General features: G+C 49.8%; 9 protein-coding genes across 9 annotated transcripts; 3 read left to right on the top strand and 6 right to left on the bottom strand.

The window, feature by feature from the left end:
- Positions 1-244: 244 nt before the first annotated feature.
- On the bottom strand, positions 245-1,523 carry VTN49DRAFT_2842 (uncharacterized protein; the record flags this gene model as incomplete). Its single annotated transcript, XM_069410612.1, has 4 exons — positions 245-298; positions 350-888; positions 950-1,361; positions 1,422-1,523. 4 exons carry the CDS (start codon positions 1,521-1,523, stop codon positions 245-247), a joined length of 1,107 nt encoding a protein of 368 aa, XP_069269400.1.
- Positions 1,524-2,774: 1,251 nt separating this feature from the next.
- Positions 2,775-4,693, bottom strand: VTN49DRAFT_2841 (uncharacterized protein; the record flags this gene model as incomplete). Its single annotated transcript, XM_069410611.1, has 5 exons — positions 2,775-3,376; positions 3,426-3,473; positions 3,524-3,899; positions 3,949-4,362; positions 4,418-4,693. 5 exons carry the CDS (start codon positions 4,691-4,693, stop codon positions 2,775-2,777), a joined length of 1,716 nt encoding a protein of 571 aa, XP_069269399.1.
- Positions 4,694-6,474: 1,781 nt separating this feature from the next.
- Positions 6,475-7,613, bottom strand: VTN49DRAFT_2840 (uncharacterized protein; the record flags this gene model as incomplete). The annotated part of the gene is made up of 3 exons (XM_069410610.1): positions 6,475-6,859; positions 6,918-7,337; positions 7,489-7,613. 3 exons carry the CDS (start codon positions 7,611-7,613, stop codon positions 6,475-6,477), a joined length of 930 nt encoding a protein of 309 aa, XP_069269398.1.
- Positions 7,614-8,365: 752 nt separating this feature from the next.
- On the top strand, positions 8,366-10,045 carry VTN49DRAFT_2839 (uncharacterized protein; the record flags this gene model as incomplete). The annotated part of the gene is made up of 1 exon (XM_069410608.1): positions 8,366-10,045. One exon carries the CDS (start codon positions 8,366-8,368, stop codon positions 10,043-10,045), a length of 1,680 nt encoding a protein of 559 aa, XP_069269397.1.
- Positions 10,046-10,623: 578 nt separating this feature from the next.
- VTN49DRAFT_2838 (uncharacterized protein) lies at positions 10,624-12,495 on the bottom strand (the record flags this gene model as incomplete). The annotated part of the gene is made up of 3 exons (XM_069410607.1): positions 10,624-10,790; positions 10,845-12,129; positions 12,184-12,495. The coding sequence occupies 3 exons, from the start codon at positions 12,493-12,495 to the stop codon at positions 10,624-10,626; spliced, it is 1,764 nt and encodes a 587-aa protein (XP_069269396.1).
- A 399-nt stretch (positions 12,496-12,894) lies between these two features.
- On the top strand, positions 12,895-13,866 carry VTN49DRAFT_2837 (uncharacterized protein; the record flags this gene model as incomplete). The annotated part of the gene is made up of 3 exons (XM_069410606.1): positions 12,895-13,013; positions 13,080-13,394; positions 13,449-13,866. 3 exons carry the CDS (start codon positions 12,895-12,897, stop codon positions 13,864-13,866), a joined length of 852 nt encoding a protein of 283 aa, XP_069269395.1.
- Positions 13,867-14,026: 160 nt separating this feature from the next.
- Positions 14,027-15,532, bottom strand: VTN49DRAFT_2836 (uncharacterized protein; the record flags this gene model as incomplete). The annotated part of the gene is made up of 4 exons (XM_069410605.1): positions 14,027-14,427; positions 14,486-14,858; positions 14,918-15,225; positions 15,280-15,532. The coding sequence occupies 4 exons, from the start codon at positions 15,530-15,532 to the stop codon at positions 14,027-14,029; spliced, it is 1,335 nt and encodes a 444-aa protein (XP_069269394.1).
- Positions 15,533-15,740: 208 nt separating this feature from the next.
- On the top strand, positions 15,741-16,069 carry VTN49DRAFT_2835 (uncharacterized protein; the record flags this gene model as incomplete). Its single annotated transcript, XM_069410604.1, has 2 exons — positions 15,741-15,798; positions 15,861-16,069. 2 exons carry the CDS (start codon positions 15,741-15,743, stop codon positions 16,067-16,069), a joined length of 267 nt encoding a protein of 88 aa, XP_069269393.1.
- A 4-nt stretch (positions 16,070-16,073) lies between these two features.
- On the bottom strand, positions 16,074-16,869 carry VTN49DRAFT_2834 (uncharacterized protein; the record flags this gene model as incomplete). Its single annotated transcript, XM_069410603.1, has 2 exons — positions 16,074-16,115; positions 16,171-16,869. The coding sequence occupies 2 exons, from the start codon at positions 16,867-16,869 to the stop codon at positions 16,074-16,076; spliced, it is 741 nt and encodes a 246-aa protein (XP_069269392.1).
- Positions 16,870-17,235: the final 366 nt, after the last annotated feature.

Here is a 17,235-nt window from a genome sequence, read left to right as displayed (position 1 = left end):
AGAGCTTCGTCTGTTTTCGTTCTCCGCGGAGGTTTGATTCCGGATGATAAATGTATTACTGTCTCACCATCTCATGTATCATGTATATAATAGAATTTGTTGCATATTGGGCAACGCCTTCAATGCCCCGCACAGCCATTCTATCAGCATGCATATTCTGACAATAATATACTATAATTATCTTCCCGCGAACTTCCGATGGCCTGTTGTTGATGCATGCTTAAAGAAAATGTTACAGCTGATATTATAGTTTTGGCTCAGCCTTCGGTTCATCATCCTGCTTCAATCGAATAACGCCCTACGCTTCAAGTTAAAACAACGTTCGTCTCAAGCCACAGGGATGACTAACCTCCTGTACGCAGGTAGCAATGTGCACCCCATCCCGGGACCAGATCTTTTGGTGAACAAGACCCCGTCCGTCGCCCGACCAGGGGCTCTCCATAACACAAAGCATCCAATCATCGGCTCGGAAAGCTCGGGGATTATGGAAGTATATCGTATGATCTAAACTGACCATCATTCCAATCTCTCTCGGATCATCGCTTCGAATGATCGAAGAGATTTTCTTAACGTCAATGGGCCCGTCTGCGTGGCGTTCGGCTAATTTGCGGATTTCAGCCTGGCGCCCAGGAGCAATGTCATTAATATAGTTTGCGACGAAGTCACTTCCTAGGTCGGATGGGTTCTTGAGTGCCTTTAGTGCTTTCTCAATTACGGCTGGGGACGAGAAGCGCGGGATCTTGTGAACGCGCGGCACTGTGCCGATAAAGTAGTTGTCGGAAATGTATGCGAGTGCGGAAAGATGAGCTTGATGCCCCCCTTCTTCAGAAATCCTGTCGCGGACGCGGCACCATTGCACTAAACGGCGCCGTTCGACGGGTTCGGAGTCTGATCACAGTCCGGTCAGTCAGTGTTCTTTGCTTGTTCTCAGCTTGATGACAATACTCACCAAAGTCTGTCGGTATTCTCTGTACTTCAAATGGACTTTGAGATGATTTCGACGGTGATGTATCCTTCGGCGGCGGCACCGACGGCATCTCCGACGAATGCTCAACCTTCTTCTTGCCCCCGCTGCCATCCTTGTTGAAGCTGAGAGTCGTCGTGAAGATCGGGCGCCCACGCTGCCGTGCCTGGACGGTTCTCGTCGCGAAGCTTCTTCCGTCGCGTACCCGCTCAACATGGTATATGATTGGAATCTCCGAATCACCGGCCAGGACGAAGTAACAGTGCATACTATGAACCGTAAAACTCTCAGGAACGGTGCGCTGCGCCGCAGCCAGGCATTGAGCAATCACTGCTCCGCCGTATACCCCTCGAGCACCGGGTGGATGCCATAAGGGCCGGCTGTTCGTGAACACGTCCTGAAGGGTTCAATATACGTCAGATGCCGGTAACATGACAATTCGCAGTTTCAAGCATACCGGTCCAATGTCATGCATCGGAGTTAACTCCAGACTGTTTTCAATGCCAGCTTTGGAAGTGTCCAAAGGAGGCGGATCGAAAATCGTCGCTCTTCTCGACATTTTTCTACAGAACAATGCGCACCCGGAGTTTCCTTGTTGATGAAGGCGTTGCCGTTAAATCAGCGCAGTCGAACCGTATCCCGCACACACGCTGCGCACTGCAATCAAGGAGCTGTCGATTGGGTTTCTATAGCTGTTGACAAACCAAAGACGCGAATGCAGTAGAAGTCACGCAGAACACGTACGAAGTTGAGGCTGGTCTATGAGCACTGCTAATCTATTGAGTAGCAGAGATACCGAACAAGATGGCGACGAAAGCCACCACTTCGGACTACAGAACTTTATATACTCTTATAGAGCACTTGTACAGAGAGGTTATCGTGAAGCAGCATTGATTACGGAGGATTTTTCCTCCGTACTCCTTTGCCAATCGTGGGTCAAAAGGGATGAGCCGAGGTCCGTGGTAAAAACGAAACAACCTCGCGTTCATTCTACAAAACCGAATCCATGCAATAGATCCTAGGTTGAACTCCCAAATCTGTGCATATGTCACTTGACGCTACGGCTATTGGCCCATTAGCCGAAAGTTCAACCTATTGAAGTCTAAATCCTGGAAAAGTTGACACTCCTGTCCATATGACGTTTCTCCTCGAGTCCTTGGCTCCTTGCCCAACCGCCGCCACACCCGAGTCGGAAGTCCCCGTGCCAAGCCATCAACCTGAATGAGTGAAGTTAATCACGTGCAAAGCGAGCCATCCTCTATTGGGCTACTTATTGGAGGAATCTAGGGTTTAGGGCTCAGTAAGCTATGGATGGCCTGACAGATCAAACTCCAAAAGAGCCAGCTAAAGAGATTAATCTGAATACGAGAGAATCAGATGCAGCTCTTTATTTACCGGAACGACTTCATCATTCATTCGAATCAGACTAACTATTAGACCGTTAATAGCATATGGATCTGATGGCCGAAAGGTAAGAATAACCCCAAACGCCGTTCCATAATGCCTTGCCAGTCCTCTATCAAACCTTGGTAGACATTTGACTGTCCTCATCGACAAAAAGACGGAGTCAGTGATGGCGACAGATGGCATTCCATACCGGAGACGATGGGTAGAAACTGGCTTCTTACTGGAATGAAAACTAGGAACCCCCGAAAAAAGACATTGGCGTATTTTTGAGTGACTGCTCGTGGAGCAACTGCGGAGCTTGCTTGCCAGTGGCTAGCGGACGACAGGACTTTGTACGACATGGCGACTGTTTCGCTGACCCTGGTCGTGGTAGCGCGACCATCTAATCTTTTCAATATCGGTCTCACCTGACCTCTGATGCCATCGCGGCTTTCTCAATATCATCGCCTGCATTCCTCGCATTCTCCTGTTCCCACGCACGACGCTCCTCTTCTTTGAGTTGCCGCAGTTGCTGGCAAAATTTGCTGTTGTTTCGAATCGTGCGACCCCAATAAATGAAGGCGAATGGAATCAGCGACACGCCGAGACTGAGGAAGGCGATCAGACTGCATGCCCAGCTGATACCAAGTCGGTCGAACATTGGCCTTGCTGCCAATGGAAGCAGCGCCCCGCAAATGCTTCGGCAACAGCTCGCTGCAGACTGTGCGCTAGCCGAATATATTTCATAGGCGTCCGAAAGGTAATTCAGCATTGCCATGAAAATCAATTCATACGCTAAGCCAAAGATGACACCAGACATCATCGGAACCGCCCAGTGTATGTCGGAGGAAGCAGTCCAGCCTAGCCAGAACAGCGACACCACATATAGAGGCCCTCCAATGCAAGCCAATGGCAAGCGGCGGTAGTCTTCATTGTGTGCCCACTCCAACCCGCGTTCTTTCGCACGGGCGAGGTAGCCATCATACCAGACGAAGATCCCACATGCAACGAACGCGCCAACACCGACTGACCATTATCAATATTCAGCAATTGCAGCTGCGAATCGAGGACTTACTCGGCAAATACATCAAGCCTGCGACACCAGGGCTCATACCATACACACCTGCGACGCAGTCAGCTGAGGTTCAATGAGAACGATTTCGATGACTTCACCTTGGAATATAATAGGATAAGCCTGGAAATAAAGGTAGAAAATAGCATATGCTAATGAAAGGTACAAGCATGTGAAGGATACGATATATTCGCCGATGATCATGCGAAACGGCCTCGAAAGCGTTATTGCCATTGTCTCTCGAAAATTCCGAGACATGAGGTCGATTGGAGCGACAATGCTTTGATCACCAGTCTCCTTCCGCAACTTTTTAGCTCTTTTATGGAGAAGAACCGGGCCGTACGTTTCTGGATAGAATATGATGAACGGACAAGATGCCCCTGCAATGATCAAACCCAGCCAGAATGCCCAACGCCAACTGACTGTTGCTACAAAACCTGACATGAACGGGGAAAATATGGGACCAAGTGTGGTGCACTTCTCGATTAGTAAAAAGGTCACTGTCAAAGAAAGACTTTGGACTTACCGCCATGAACCAAGCCATTGCTCGGCCACGTTTCGTCGGGTCATCGTGCACGTCTGCGTACGTGCCTGTGATGATGGAAATCGGCGCGGCGGCAGCCATTCCACTGAAGAGTCGAAACACTAATAATGCCGGCAAAGAGGGAGCCAGAGCGCATGCCATGGTGAAAATGAGGAACATGATATATCCGATGGTCAACGGCCATTTCCGTCCGTATTGTTCGGACATCGGGCCGCAGATCAACGGGCCGATCACGTATCCGACAAGGAACAACGAGATCGGGAGCACTAATTGTTCTGACGTGGTGATGTTGAAGTCATCGGCAATGAAGTCCATAGCGCCGCTCGGCAAAGAGGATCCTATGGTGCTGTTTGTAACCTGCATCATGCCAGATACGATGACGAAAAACTTCTTGCCCTGTACGACAGTTAGCGAAGCTGAGTCGATATGGGCTCCGCGTTGCTCAACTTGCCTTCCCCCAATTGAATGGATTCTCAGGGTCATCGGGCCCAAAGGACACCAGTGTCTTGGACCGGACTCGACGAAATCGATAGGAAGACGGGTTGTCATATTGTTGATGAACAGGCTCGTGCATGATTTCTGTATTCGTCTGATCATCCACTCGCAACGTCTCTTCCGACTCCTTCAGAGACACAACATTGTCCATGGGATTGCCCGGAGACGTCGTGACTAACTCTTGCCCTATGTTATTGCTCCCCGGGCCACGGGGAAACTCTGATTGACTCATCCCGACGCGTGCCTTCTAACAGGGAAGGACTACCAACAACATGAAGAGAATTTGGCAGAAAGAATAGGACATCTTCTGCAATCTATCGGCATACATAACCTGGTCGAATGTGGGGGATGGCCAGAGTTCGAATGGGCATTGAGTCAATGCTGGGTAATTTTTTTTTTCTGATGCGTCTGGAGTCTGGACGGGCCTGTCCGCCCTATGGGCGACAGAGAACGGTTTCGAGCTCAGCTTTCCGTCATGAATCAGGGCACACACTGGGGCAAGTGGTCAAATTTACGGACTAGTCCGCAGATCATCCATACAACAATGAGTCAACAACAACAGAGATGTTACATCCTCATAGCATACTACTACTTGTGCTGTCCTGTGGTTACGAGCCTCGCGCCTCTGGTCGATATTCCATCTTCTGCGCAAAAATTGTTTCCATGACAATCTATTTCACCCAATAATCACGTGAAATGGATCGGTCGAACCGCCGGACGTTCGGAAAGAATTCCGAACCCGGAACAGTGGTGCCGATTTCCGATAGGTTCAAACTTGCATTTGACCTTCGGAGAGAAGAGTGCATTGTGCAGGGGCCTATCTCTTCTAACCTGCAGACCGTCTGGCGGTCAGGCATGTGTCATTCACCCAAGCAGAAAGGTAACTTTTTTCAGCTGATACATGTGACCCTTGCAACGACACAATGGTTCGCCGAATGACAGTATCAAGGTTGCTCCATTATTCCAACGCTTTCTTTCGGTGTCGCCAACTCGTATATCGGATATAAGTCGACACCAGCCTCTCCGATTCTATGCGTGCTGATCATCGATGGATTACGTCAACGAAGCCTTCGCACGACCGCATCGCTCATGTTCATTCTTTGCCTGCGTAGTGTTATCTGACGAACGTCACCTTTCTCGACCGAAAGACTTGTTCCTCAGATGCATACAAGATCCAACGAATAGGCATTCGTTCTTACCGGAAACAAATCCTGTCGACAAGCTCGTGGCACACTGCAGATAGGGTCAGGATAAATGGGAAGCCGCACCAATCCAGTTTGGTACTAAGAGAAAAATAAACGTTGGTACTGCTCGCCGTCCGTCCGTCCACACACAGAGGAAGTCGCAGAGCAGACCAACACAAAACTGTCGGATGTGCTTGTGCTTCTCGGTACCTTCTCAGCCGTATAAAAATTTCCAGGGCAATCACTGGAGGACCAAGGTCCCCAGAGATGAATCTGGGCCCTATCAGGAACCAGCCCCACGATTTGAAAGGTAAGAACTGGCCTGCATGGGGCAGTCTAGAAGACTTGCCGGCGCAACTCCATAAGGTGTGAGATAAGCGACAAGTAAGCTTCAAGGGAATCAATTCTATCGGTGAACTGTTCCTCGTTTGCAGCATGAAAGGACAGTACACTGATCGTACTCAGCTTCTCGACCCTTCTCGAGACGAAATCTCCCCATTCTTTATCATTAGTCTGCGTTATTGCAGTTTCGTAATTTAGTGCGCAATCTTAAAAACCCCTTGAGCTGATTGTCGACCTGTCGATTGATCAAGTTAAGACGCCGAGTAGCAATATCCGATCCGATCGACTCGGTCTGAAGGAATGAGTCATCGGTCCTATATTGATGCGACACTCGGGAAATGCTAATGTTAATATTCGCAGAGTACTAGTAAAGAAACAATTAAAGTAAGACCGCGGAGAGGACGAATGAACCAAAACATAATGTACATTGCACCTATTCGAAACTAAAATCTGTAAGAGAACGACATAATCGCGATGTCTATACAGTCTATTTCGAGATCTCAACACCACCAACAGCACCAATCAAGCGCTTGACATCACCATAAATGGCGAACTGACCGGCCGTCAGGGTACCAACCATGAACAGACGAGCACCCAGACCGGAGAAGCTGCCACGGAAACCAAGCTCCTTGCCGATCTTGATCAGACGAGAAGTGGTGCTCTCACCAGGGAGACCCTGAGTCTTGTTGATCTTGCTCAGCATGGTATCGGCAGGCTGGGAGACAATGGCGGCAGCGAAACCAGCAATCAGACCAGAGCCCAGGTTGACGGCGGTCTTGCCGGCATCAGACAGCTTCTCCTTGTCAATGAAGCGGTACGCAAGCTCCGCAACTCGCTCGTAGACGACGAACTTGGCCATGGTGTAAGGAACCCTAGGAGAAGAGTTAGCGCCCGTGAATAAAGGTATCACCTATGGTGATTGCTACGTACTGCTTGAAGAGAATGGGACCGAAGCCGGAGTAGAACGCCATAACACCCTCATTCTTCAGGATCTTGGTGAAACCACCAACAAGGCCGCTAGCGAAGGTCGGCTGAGACACGAGACGGATACGAGTAGCCTCCAGAGGGCACAGAGCAATGTCGGCGAAGAACTCAGCAAGAGCGGACGAGACAAGGTAGACCGAGGTTCGGTTGTTGCGGGCAGTGTCATAGCCCAGGAAGTTGATGGATTGTTGCTTGAAGAACTCGTAACCACCGAACTTGAAGGCACCCTGGAGGAAGTAACCCGCAACAGTGGGCCCAAGACCCGTCAGCAAGGCACCGGCGCCTTCATTCTGGATGACCTGACGGAAGCCGCCGAAAAGACCACGGTTGTAGGTGACAGGGTCCAGTTGGATTCGGGTCTTGACGCTATATTCATCAATCTAGTCAGCTCCCTGGCTCGCCGATTTGACGATCGGTGATTTGAGTGCAATGCGTCGCCCGAAATCACGAGCGTCTCTCTTTCTCGCTTGGCCGGGTCACATCGCATCTCACAATGCTCCAAAACGTATGGACTTACACATCGACGGGTGTCAATGCGCCGTGAGTGACGGCGCAGCAGACAGCGCCCGCAAATGCGAAACGGGAGTAAAGCTGAACGCCGCTCAGCGGCTGTTGTTTCTTGTCTGCGGCAACGGCAGCCATTGTGACCAAGTATTAAGGGAATTCAAGCCCTTCTGAAGAGGAAAAAGTGGAGGGGAGAGGCCAGATGTTCAGGCTGGGAAACCTGGACAATTTTAAAAGAGTTGGCGGAAGCCTTCAAGGAAGGGCGAGATTTTTTTTTCAGTTTTCGATCCGAAAACTTTTCGGCCAACCAATCGGGAGCGCGGAGCCTGCCGGATGCAATCATAAGGGGCGTAAAACGCCATTTTCCATATTTAGTTTAGGTTCATCTAGAATCAAGCAGGCGTTCGTTGCCACCGCCAATCCGAATCCGATAACAACGTTCCTCTGTTACAGGGCCGTAACAAGATGTTCCGTTCGCATATGCTGAACTCATTTCAATTTCGCTAACAGGAGCAATTTGTAATTCTTTTGACCAGTGAAATGTGAGGATGTGGTATAAATATCCTATTGGCGTAATTTTTATCGCAAATGGTCCATACAAGTATGTATTTGCAGTGTAACCAGCCATTACGGAGTCTGCTCCCGTTCTCCGACTGGTTGCCCGGTACAACGGCACGTTTGCAAACAACAGTCCAAGCTCCAATGTATAGGTTATGGTCGATGTAGTGATAGTAATTCCCACGCTTTGACAATGTAATTGTTCATTGCGACTCTTAAGAGTTGAGAAAGATTGAGTAGGTCTCGTCTGGTCCTTCAAAACAAAGGGAATTGGCTGACAGGCGACAGAGTGACTTTACAGAACGAGCTCTCTTGCTCAGCAACAAGAAGTTATGGACGAACTATCTTCTCATGAAATAGACGAATCTGGTCAGTGTCCTACGGACGTTGACTTTGATGTGTCGTCCGCGACTACCGTGGCGGACTTCACATCGCATGCCGGAAAAGATTCTTGGGCCGAGTGTGAGGCCCAAGGAAATACCAATTACCAGGTTTCGGACAACATGTCGTCTTCTTCAAGCGACAGAGCTCTTGACAACGCAGACGATGAGTCGGACCGCCTGAATTCGCCTCCATCAAGCCGTTCGTCAATTTCCTCCATCCCGGATTCGGTCGTAGTGCATCCGATTGACAACAAGTGTCCAAAAAATTACCCCAAGCATGGAAGTTCCATCAGACAGCAGATCCATGATCGAGATTCTCCATTCAGACGTCCCAGCTCCGTTGTTGAAATGCAGATGCACACAGAGGACGAAGATGACATGCGTACACCCCCATCCAAACTATTTCGTGGTCCGGCATACGATGGATATTCACCGTCAAGACGGACACCAGAATCAAAAATGCGAGCTGGCTACCACTCTGCACGTAAAAGGCAGGTAGTCAGAAAAGAATACCCGTTGGTTTTGCTTCACTGCAATCTCTTGCCACCCGGCCTGACTCTAGCTCCCGGACTACCGCAACCAAGTCGACGAATTCTTCAAGAGGTTTTGCCGGAGAAGTATTGGCGGCGTTGGCAACTGCTGGAGGAGAAGGTCGTCGGATCTGACGTACTCCGAGACCGTGGCGTGTTGATTTCTCATCCCCAGGACTCATACGATGTTCTTGAAGAAAGACTTCTTGAAAGCCTCGAGTTGCGACAGCCTCGATTGCGGGACGGTCATTTTCTGGGAAGCCACGAGGAAGATTCCGAACAAGACAACCACACGCATGGGGTCAGTGATTCGGAAGGGGAGCAATGCCCTGACTGCGGACGGCACATTTTCAAGCGAAGTGATGGCGGCAAGAAATGGGAAATTCGAGTGTATGCCGCAAACGGATTGATGAAGGCGGATGCATGGGAAGCAGCTTGGAAAGAGATGGAGAAAGTCGATGTCGAGGTCAGACTCTGGCTGCCGCCCAGCGTCAGAACCGAGTTAGAGCACAGAATCCTGAGCGAAATTCGTGCTGAAGAGTATATCCGGTCACAGCAGCACTTCGGTCATGCCAAGGAAGACGATGACCTGGTGTCCCAACAACATATTGATGGCCAGGATCTGCAATCTCAGCCTCACTTGTCTTCCGAAGGGCCTGAACCCAGAGACCGGGCAGAAATCTTTGTGAAAACCTCGGACATCTCCGCTAAGGACATCGACCTGCAGACATTGCTGATCAACTACATCAAGATCTTGGCGAGTGACCGCCGAAATGTCGCCATTATGCTCCTCAGTGTGCTGGTCTTACTCATGGCTGTCTGGAGTGGTCAATCTCAAAGACCGAGCGGCTACCCTTCTGATCTTTTTCGCCATACCAGCGCTGTCGCTTCTCACGAGTCCATCGTTGACCATGACGTATCGGCATCGACAACAGTGTCATTGACTACTGACTTGGAATCTCATGCTCAAGAGGAGACCACAAAGCTTGCGCGAGAGGTTCCACTAGCCGACAAGGCTCTCAATGCAGATCATCCAGGAACGTCTCAACATGATGCCACGCTGCATAACGGACATGCCATCGAAATCCTCGCACTCTAATAGGAGAACACTGCTGGTCGTTGCTAGGACCGATGTTGCAGTAAACCCGCCTGGCTATTTCATGGAGACATGGGACAATGAACTTGCTCTTCAGTTTTCGCCATTCAGTCAACAATTTCCTTTTATGGATGATCTGGTTCATTGCGGGAGCGTTGCAAGGAAGTCAAGATTAAGTACTGGATACGACGTGATGTGTGTATGAATCGTGATGACATTTTTAGCGATTTATCCTTGTCATGTAGATAATGAGCAATGAATATTGTCGATGATTATCACCACGTTGTTTTTCTATAGACTTTGTTGAAGGTAATTCGTAATTCCCTGTATTCCAGTGAACTATAGGGCAATAGTTGGGCCCTTGTAAGTTTAGCAAGGGGCTTCGGTGGACCGAATCTGCGCATGAACGAACCAAGTTTATGATTTTACAATTTCGTTTGGAGAGTGTTATTTCGCGTCACTTGAGCCTGATCAATTCGTTCTGGACTCGAATACAGCATTTGTCTCCCGTCGACCAGGTCCACTTAGGTCTCTCACATAAAGAGCACATTCCTATATGATAATGTTATGGCATGTAAAATTCATAGCTTAGGCGTCGGCATGTTCTGCATTTGCCCATTCTTTCGTAATGCCTCATCTATCACCCCCATCGCTTGGCACAAGTCATACTCATGGAGCCGTGGCGTGATGACTTGGATACTCAAGCTGGAGTTGAGGTACACTCGTCGATCAACGGTCGATTTGTCCCCTTATCGATTTGTTAGTGGTTCGAATAGTGTAAACCATTCATCAGGGAACATACATAACTTCCTATTGATGGCATCTGACCGGGACAATGGCTGTTTCGTCGAAGCATCAAACTCTTGTTCCAGATCCGCCTCAGTAACGTCTCGTACAGGGATCGTGCCCGCTGGATAGTCGCAAAGAACAAATGTTGACGTGTACGACACACCGCCCCAGCGATCAATCTCGGGAACGGGATGCGGCGCAACAGGGAGGATGATTGCATCTACTTTGCGACCATCCTTTGTTGTCCAGATCTGTTTCATCGCATTTTCCAACTCCGTACGATGAGCCTGAAGAGCGAAGAGTTGCTCGACTGTAATTGGTGGTCTCCGCACCATTTTCCCTTGAAGATACGGCATCAACGGCTCGGACGTTTGAGCTAGCAAGTCCAAGATCGGGCCCGAGCCGTCCACATCCATCAGTCGATTTGCCGCAGCTTGGCATTTCGACATGAGTGGCGGCGTGGGCACTTCCACGACGTCAACGCCAGCTGTCCGTCTCAAAATCTGTGCAACTTCGTCCAGCACATTGGCTACCGGCGGTAACGGAACAATGAGACCGTCGGAACGAAGAACTCCGACAGTCAGTCTTTTCTGCGACACATGCTCGGGCAGTGACGGCGTTTCGCTTTGCCACTTGCCAGGAATGCAATCCGAGCCGAACAGCTCGGCCCGCGGAATGAGTTCTCTCATGACAGTTTCAATGTCCGGTATTGATCGGGCGAGCAATCCTGCTACAGCCTTCAACCCAACTCTGAGCTTGCCCTCCGGCTGACCGGTTGCTTGCCCACCAAATGGCAATCGACCGTCACTTGGTTTGAAGCCATATATTCCATTACACATAGCTGGGATTCGGACGCTTCCACCGAGATCAGTGCCAAAACCTACCATTGAAGCGCGCATCGCTACCGCGACAGCCTCACCCCCAGAACTTCCACCAGCGGTCAGTCGCCGATTTCGCGGATTGAGGGTGCGGCCAGCGAGATGGTTGACGGTGTCCAAAAAGCCCATTGTCTGTGGCACATTTGTTTTTGCAATGATCACGGCACCAAGAGAACGAAGCAATTGCACCAACGGTGCATCTGACGTTGCTGGTCTGAAGGCCAGAGCGGTGATTCCGACAGCAGAGTCTACCCCTGCGATATTGAAGCTATCCTTAACGGTGACAGGGAGGCCGTGTAAAGGGCCTACAACACGGCCAGTGCGCTGGAGATGGTCGTCGAGTTGCTGAGCGTACTCCAAGGCACTGGTAAAAAGTGGTTCCGAAAGACATCGCGTCAGTTGTTGAGCAATTGCCGCACGCTAGGGACGATCAGCATGAATTCCTCATTTTCATCGGGGCTCGCGACGCGAAACCTTGCAAAATGCAGTTACAACTTCCTTTGCCTTTAGGTTACCGCTGTGAATCTCGGATAACAGCCCGCGGACATCAAATCCTTCCGTGATTTTGATTTCTTTCTCCGACAACAGTCCGCAATCTCGTGGAACGTCGAATAAATGACCAGTATCCTTTTTGTATTCATCAATTTGATGAATGGAATCTATAGGCGATAATCTCATTCCGTGAGGGATATACCGATCCGGTAGACGCCATTCTGGTGGGATCGATGAGCAGAGCTGATGCCATTTCCGTTCGGCGATAGCAAGATATTGAGGTTTTAAGGCCATTTTTCATCAAAGTACCATTAACCAATCCTCCGTGCTCAGGCAAGTCCATACGCCAATGCAGTTATGGTTGCTCTACAGAAGGCGATCCTTTGTTTGCGATAAGAATTTGATAACCGGAGAGAATTCCGAGGTGCCTCGGAAGTTTCCTGTAACCTGCCCCTAGTTACGTTCTGTAAACTTTGATCGATTATTCCTCGGCTCCAGACAGGCCATTACCTATGGGCCATGAAACAAGAGTACTTATTTACTCGGCCTGTTCAACGACTACTACCCTCTAATCATTTAATCATAGCCATATTCTGTACCTATATCTTGAACATTTGCTGAGATCCCATACATCCATACTATTGTTTGGCTCCGGTTGGGAAAGGTGCGAACGGGCTTTTGCAAGTTTCAACAATGTCGACAGCTGCTGCCCAGGTCCAGCTGGACAATTTCCAAAATATCTTCTCCTTGGAGGGGAAAGTAGCGGTTGTTACAGGTGGATCGCGAGGATTGGGACTTCATGCTGCTAGCGGGTATGTCTGTCGTCAATTGCATTCCCACCACACCCTTGATCAGCACGTCCTAACATTGACACCTAGACTTCTCCAGGCCGGCTGCAGCAAAGTATACATTAGCTCACGAAAGGCAAAAGCATGCGACGAAGCTGTCGAAGCGCTCAACGCATTGCCCAACAAGCGGCCCGGTGCGAAAGCTATTGCAGTGCCCGCCGATAATTCGAAGATGTCGGAGTTGGACCGGTTGGTGGCAGAGGTCAGCAAAACAACTGACCACGTCGATATCCTGCTCGCCAATGCGGGAGCCACCTGGGGCGAATCTTTTGACAAATATCCTGAGTCTGCATTCTCTAAGGTCATGGACCTGAACGTGAAGAGCGTTTTCTATCTCATTCAAAAGTAAGAACACAGCACTGTAACCTCATGCTCAGCTGGCTGAACAGCAATCCCCAGGTTCACGCCTCTCCTTCAAGCTAAAGCATCTCACGAGGACCCATCCCGGGTGATTATCACAGCATCCGTTGCTGGTATGGGTATTGGAACTATCGGGGCTAACGGCACCTATGCATACTCCGCTTCCAAGGCAGCAGCAATCAGTATCGCACGGACGCTGGCTGTCGAACTTGGCCCTCGTCACATCCTCACAAATGCGGTAGCTCCGGGCTTCTATCCCTCTAAAATGGCAAATGGCCTACTGGAGATTCAGGGTGGTGCGAAGGCTGTCGCCTCAAAATCTCCGAATGGACGACTTGGAAAACCAGAGGACTTTGCTGGTTTGGTGGTCTTCTTAGCAAGTCGTGCGGCATCACATATCAATGGCGCAACGATCCGCAGTGATGGAGGGATGCTCCTGTCGGGTCAGAAACTTTGAGTCTATGTTACAGAAATAGAATGTTGCTCGGATTCCTGAATTAGCCATTTTGATTGATGACTATCTCAAGTTACATATAAGTATAGCTCGAGCAGGTCTCTACGTGTCATGGAATACTTCGAATCATGTATTTTCCGGCCTTGACTAACATTCCTCCAGATTATTTTCCGGAAGAGAATCCTCCCTCTTGTTCGAAAATAGCACCTATCGTCTTCCCAGCATGCAGGACATGCAGATCATGGTACCTCGCACCAACCAGAGTTAGCCCAATTGGAAGACCCTTCTCTCCCACAAAGCCAGGCAGGTTCAGACAAGGGGCGTGTAGCAGAGTCCATGGCTGGCAGAATCGTGCATCGCCGGTATATTCCAGTCCTTCAGGCGCAACATCCGGTACACTTGGTGTGATGATTGCATCGTACTGGACAGCAAACCGATCCCAGATTGGACGCAGACGAGCAGACCCATCAAGGCTATCGAGCAATGCCTGACGGCTGACCTTGGCGTGGTTCTCGACTTGCGCAACGAGGAACGGGGCAAGATTGGCCTTGTCAATTTTGTATGCTTGTGCATGTGAGTCGCGATCATCACGCGTAGTTCAATCAAATCAAAGAGAACTTACGTCCGAGGAAAGCGGATCTACCCTCTCCGTTCATGATATTCCAATGCCATGGCGTGAGATTTTCAAAATCCTTGTCCGGCCATTCGATCTCCTCGACCACGGCGCCATGCTTCTCCAATAACGACTTTGCCTTTTCCCAGGCTGCAACTAGCCCAGGCCCAGCGGGAGCCAAAGGCCACACATGTGTTTTTAGGAAGCCGATCTTCGCACCTCGAACAGAGAACGGCGCTTCTGGCACCGGATTGTCACCCTCAAGTTGGAAAACTTCCGCCAGAAGCTTCAGGTCGTCAACATTACGCGAAAAGAAGCCGGGCGTGTCGCAGGTGATGGAATACTGTGCCAGACCCTCCCGCGAAATCGCACCCCACGTCGGCTAGCCATGCTTTTTAGCATACTGTCCATATTGTCAAAGTCGGGATGCTTGCTAATCACCTTGAAGCCATATACACCTGTGTATGAAGCTGGCCGCACCACACTACCTCCGGTTTGCGTTCCCAAGGCAATAGGGGCCTGGAAATCAGCGACCGCAGCAGCTGAGCCGGAGGATGATCCACCTGGAGTGTGGGACGTATTGTGCGGATTTACACAGGGCCCGCCTTCTGTTGTTGCAGCAAACTCAGTCGTATGTGTCTTGCCCAGGATCAGGGCGCCTGCGGCCCGAAGTGTCATCACAGTCGCGGCATCAACAGAGGAGTTTGTTGTACCGCGGAAAATGTTGGAGTTGTAGCGGGTAGGCATATCTGCCAAAATGTTCAGAGGCGTGCATAGACTTCATGATTGAAAAACAAACCTACCTTTGGTCAGGGCGACATCTTTGATTGCCACAGGAAGACCATGTAAAGGGCCTCTGGAGGATAGGGGCACCTTGTCCAGCTCACGGGCTTGAGCCAGAACATACTCGGGATCGGTATAGGCCCATGCATGTACTATTGGATCTCGCTGTGCGATTCGAGCGAGTAATGCTTTGGCATACTGTTCGACTGTGATATCTCCCTGCCGAAGGCTTCGCAAGGCTTCCGACGCGGAAAGGCGCGTGAGGTCTAACATTGTTGTTAAAGGATGCCTTCAACCTGCGTGAGCCACGTAGAAGAATGCTTAAAGGAAAATCTACGAATACTAGTACTAGTTTTCGCTGCACTTATACTTGAAGTAGGTGATCAGTACTGCACCGTAATCTGTGCAGATAAGTAAACCGGTAATCCTCCCGACTGCTGTGTGGAGAGGACCGAGAAAACCCGGAATCATCTCCGAACTGATGCCACTTGGCCGTCATGTTCAGAACTCACCATCTTCGAGAGCGCTTAGTTCCTGTAGTATTTTTAGGGCATTAATGTTACTGGTACTCCGAAGGTCACGACATCATAGAGGAAACTAGGTCGACTATTATGGCTTGATACTACCTCCTTCGTTATGCAAAAAAAAGGTCGGGCGCGCTTTCTAGACTTCACCAAAACATTATTATTCCGAATATTAGTACATACCATCGTGCCTCATGGGTCAAGCAAGTTGCGACACAGATTGGGGTATGCAGGTCCAATCGAAATTCGGAACAATCCATTAACTTGGACGAATACTCTCAACTAGTTCTTTATTGTTCTTGGGAATCCGGCTGATCATCCTTCAACATGAACTAGGTTTGCTCTGTCAGAATTTGAAGATCGTCTCGATAAACATTGAGAACTCACAAAGAATCTTGCTTGCCCGATGCCGCCATACTGCGTCGAATCGAACAAGTCTTCAAGCAGAATCTTCAGGCCAGCCTTCTCATAAACTGGTCGCCCCGCCTCGGTGGCCTCGATATAAATCGGCAGCTTGGCCTTTTCCGCGTACTCAAACCCCCACTTCAATAACATCTTCCCAATTCCGCGACCCTGATACTTGGGATCCACTATCAAGAGATCCAACTCGACCCTCTTTCGCAACTTGGTGACACCATCGACGCTTTGGCCCGGCTCGGGCCGCGGGATACCGAGGACCTCCCGTTTCTTACGCAAAAGCAGCGTCCAGAAAGCAGCCATAGCGTCGAGCCGTAGTTCGGGTATCCCCGATGGCATACGGGCCTTGACTTGCTCGTCAATTGGCTTGGTCACTTCCTGGTCATGTTCGTAGATTGTCCAGCAGGCGCAACCTGCTATCTCGCCCGTCTCCGAATCAACGGCTTTGAAGTTATACTTCTGTCCCGACTTTTTGCCATCTTCTTCCTTCTTTCCATCAACAAGATCGGGGAACAATTGTTTCCGTCTATATTCGCTTAGATTCTGCAGAGAAGGCTCAGAGATTGGCAGCGTGTAGAACATCTGATTCGTGGCTTCAAAGGCATTCTTGGCCAAATTGACGAGGAGCGAGCAATCCTCGGGTTTCAAAGGTTCCTGGACGAATGGCATCTTTGATCCGCGACAGTAAGCCGTAGTCACCTCGGGGAGCTTTGTAGACGAGCGGTGACTTTGTACGTGCGGGTAGGCTGCAAGTGAACGTTGTAGGACCTGAAGTGCTCGTAAACGCCTTCCCCGACGCTAATTTAAACTATTGACTGGAGAATCTATACGATGTTGCAATTTTGTTGCCTACTCCGCAGCGTGGATGCCTACGTCCTCGGCATGAAACTGAGCGTTCATAATACTATCTCTGTACTAGGTACTAGATCATCTCAACGTGGAGCCCTAAGTGATTGGTGAAGCACAATGACCATGAGACGAAACATAGTATGTAGCCTGTTGGCTCCTGTAACATGTGAGTCATACGCCCCTACC

Source organism: Thermomyces lanuginosus, assembly GCF_041956635.1.
Source record: "Thermomyces lanuginosus strain ATCC 200065 unplaced genomic scaffold VTN49scaffold_27, whole genome shotgun sequence".
In the NCBI taxonomy this organism is placed as follows: Eukaryota; Fungi; Ascomycota; class Eurotiomycetes; order Eurotiales; family Trichocomaceae; genus Thermomyces; species Thermomyces lanuginosus.
Note: the sequence above shows the minus strand (reverse complement) of the source record. Positions and strands in the feature narration are given on the sequence as shown.